At 35.9% G+C, this 3,828-nt stretch overlaps 1 protein-coding gene across 1 annotated transcript in view; it reads right to left on the reverse strand.

Moving 5' to 3' along the window:
• Positions 1 to 212: 212 nt before the first annotated feature.
• ST6GAL2 (ST6 beta-galactoside alpha-2,6-sialyltransferase 2) overlaps positions 213 to 3,828 on the reverse strand; it is a 55,415-nt gene continuing 51,799 nt past the window's right edge. Inside the window, exon 5 of the mRNA XM_007959548.1 lies at positions 213 to 481. Within this exon, the coding sequence (XP_007957739.1) occupies positions 213 to 481 (269 nt within the window). The remainder of the gene's footprint in view (positions 482 to 3,828) is intronic.

Genomic DNA, 3,828 nt, shown 5'->3' on the forward strand with positions numbered 1-3,828 from the left:
TCTTGAGCTTTTTTTTTTTTCCCCCTAAATTCTGTTTCTATATTCAAGGCAGTAATAAATGGCTTAAGAAGAGACGAATTCTCATGGCCACCACTAAATTACAGTTTAAAGACTCAAGACTACATTGTCTAAAATATATCTTCAAGTATTCTTTTGTGACACAGAGTACAACAGTAGTACCTTATTGCACATTGATTCCCCAAAGTCCATTGTTAATAGTGTGGAATGGAGTTGGGTGCAGGACAGCTTACGGCCCAGAGCCCCGGCAGGGTCACCTTCCCCTTCCGATGCAGATCCTCCTGGCCCCCCATGTTCATGCGCTGCACAAGGAGCTTCTCGTAGAGCAATGGGTGGTATGCCCCAAGTGTGCAGGCTGCATCGTAGTACAGCTCATGATAGTGACAAAGTTCTGTCTGCCGAATGGACGGGATATATTCATACACATGCACTTCTCGGCACATGGACATCATGATGAGGATTCCTGAAAGGAAAAGTAGATTTTTTTTTTTTTTTGAGTGGTGATGCGAACTAACTGTGGCAGGAGGTACTTACTTTATATTCACTTTCTTGTTACCTTTACACTTGGAGTGCTAGAACTTCCATTGTGCAACGTATATGCCGTTCATGGGGAATGGGGGCATATTAGGATGTAATACCATACATAGTCACTTGTTAAATTGAAGACCAGAGATGAAAAGACAACATCATTAATCTGAAGGAGAGCAGGAGAACACAATCTAGTGAGTGACAGATTTGCTACTGAAGTTGCAACATAATGTATTACATTGGATAGATATATCCAGACTGATTTGCAGTTATATAGTCATACATGCAAGTACAGTCTGATTTGTAATAGTAGGATTATGTGGCAAAGAAACAAGTGTTACAAAAAATTGATTGTAGAAAATTGTTTGTTTATTATTAATTGATTGTAAAATAATTATTTTATTTTACAATCAATTATTTGTAGAGTTGTAAAACTGAATTCTGAACTATATAATATAATAACTCTTATACAATGGTTAGGTCAATGGAAAGAAATGGAGTTAGGAGATACAGAATTTAAGATTCATATTAATAAAATGATTTTTGTCATTGGAATTATCACTATTAAAGATTTTTTTAATATTTCAAATAGATAGCTATAAAATCTAACAATCATTGTGCAAATCACCATCATTATTAATTCAAAACATTTATTTTCTTAAAAAAAGATATTTACCTCTTTTATGAACTCTTTGTTATTCAAGAAAAAAAATATAGCCACAGTTAGTTCCGGTTATTACCAATATTTGTCTTTAGAAGACAATCACGTCCCCCAATTAACCAACTGTGTTTATATCATGAAAATTCCCATTACAAGAAAAATTCCTGTATAAGAGGAGGTGAAAGAGAAAAGGAGCCTAATTTTGCCTGGGGGATGCAAACAGGATTCCCAAAGAAGGCACAGCTTGTACTTAATGGAGCTGCCTGGTAGACATGGAACAGAAGGGAAGCAGGAGAAGGTATGCTGATCCAGAAGATAACATGGTAGGAAGATTTCAAAGATATGAACTTAGAGCCATGAATTTAGAGTATTGTGGCTGAGAGTAAAGCATACCCCTAATAAAGGGAAATTGATAATTAAGTTCAAAGTCTATGAAGTCAAGTTATACTTAAAAACTATAAGTTACCTGTTATTTCCTCTCTTTTTCCTACCAGTTCTACCAGTGTTTCTCCTTCCCCACTGCTGATCTACTTAATACCCTTTGGCGGTCCCTCCTTGGGCTGGCCTAATGTGACTGAGAAATAATAAAGATTTGAGCAGAAATCAATGAAACAGAAAATAGAAAGACAAGAGAAAAAATCAACAAGACCAAAAAATGGTTTCTTAAAAGGAGTGAAAAAACTGACAAACCACTGGCAAATTTAACAAAGGAAAAGAGGGAGAGAATACAAATAACACAAATAAGAAATGAAATGGGTGACATCACAATAGAACCAATTGAACTAAAAAGGATAACATCAGTATACTATGAAGAACTGTACTCCAACAAATTTGAAAATCTGGAAGAAAAGGACAGATTTCTAGAAACACACCACTTACCTAAACTAACACAGACTGATGTGGAAAAGTTAAACAAATCCATGACAAAAGAAGAAATTGAACAGGTCATCAAAAAATTACCAACAAAAAAAAGTCCTGGCCCAGATGGTTTCACCAGAGAATTCTACCAAATATTCAGAGAAGAACTGACATCAATCCTACTCAAATATTCCAAAACACAGAAAAGGATGGCACCCTCCCTAACTCATTTTATGAAGCAAGGATAACCTTGATACCAAAACCAGGCAAAGACATCACTCAAAAGGAAAACTACAGACCAATATCCTTCATAAATACATGTGCAAAAATCTTCAACAAAGTCCTAGCAATAGACTCCAACAACATATCAAGAAACTCATTCATTATGACCAAGTGGGGCTCATATCAGTTATGCAAGGATGGTTCAACATTAGAAAAACAATCAACGTCATCCACCACATAAATAAAACAAAGAAAAAGAACCACATGATCATATCGATTGATGCAGAAAAGGCATTTGATAAAATCCAACACCCATTCTTGATCAAAACTCTCAGCAAAAAGGGAAATTTCTGAACATAATAAAGGGGATCTATGCAAAACCAACAGCCAGCATTATTCTCAATGAAGAGAGACTTAAACCATTCCCCTTGCAAACAGGAACCAGACAAGGATGCCCTCTATCACCACTTCTATTCAACATTGTATTGGAAGTCCTAGCCAGGGCAATAAGGCAAGAAAGAGAAATCAAAGGCATCCAAATGGGTAAATAAGAAGTCAAATTATCCCCATTTGCTGATGATATGATCCTATACCTAGAAAATCCAAGAGATTCAGTAAAAAATCTTCTGGAACTAATTGAGAGATTTAGCATCGTGGCAGGATACAAGATTAACATACAAAAATCAGTTGGATTCCTCTGTGCTGAAAAGACATTGCTGAAAAAGAAATAAGGAAATCAATACCATTTAAAATAGCTAGTAAAAAGATAAAATACTTGGGAATAAATCTTACCAGAGACACAAAAGACCTGTAGAAAGAAAACTATAAAAAACTATTTCAAGAAACCATAAGAGATCTACATAAATGGAAGAACATCCCATGCTCATGGATAGGAAGATTGAACATTGTGAAAATGTCCATTCTACCCAAAGCAATCGATACATTCAATGCAATCCCAATCTAGATCCCATCAAATTTTTTAAAGATATAGAAAAGCTAGTCACTAACTTTATATGGAAAGGAAAGAGATCCCGGATAAGCAAAGCACTATTGAAGAAAAAGAGCTAAGTAGGAGATGTCACACTTCGGGATCTCAAAACCTACTATATAGCCAAAAACCAAAACCAAACTTATTGCCGTAGAGTCAGACCGACTCATTGAGACCCCTCCTTGGGTTTCCGAGGCAGTATCATTATGAAAGTAGATTGCCCAACCTTCTTTCCAGGGAGTGGCTAGTGGGTTTGAACCACCAGCCTTCTGGTTAGCAGTCTGCCTGGTATTGGTACAATAGCAGACACATAGACCAATGCAATAGAATTGAGAACCTAGAAATAGATCCATCAATCTTTAGTCAGCTGATCTTTGATAAAGGGTCTAAATCCATTAAATTGGGAAGAGAAGATTTGTTTAATAAATGGTGCTGGCAAAACTGGATATCCATTTGCAGAAAAATGAAGTAAGATCTGTACCTCACACCATACACAAAAACTAACTCCAGATGGATCAAAGACTTAAATGTGAAACCTAAATCAATAGAGTTC

This window comes from Orycteropus afer, unplaced genomic scaffold (assembly GCF_000298275.1).
Source record: "Orycteropus afer afer isolate SDZICR_OR568_19922 unplaced genomic scaffold, OryAfe1.0 scaffold00017, whole genome shotgun sequence".
NCBI lineage: Eukaryota > Metazoa > Chordata > Mammalia > Tubulidentata > Orycteropodidae > Orycteropus > Orycteropus afer.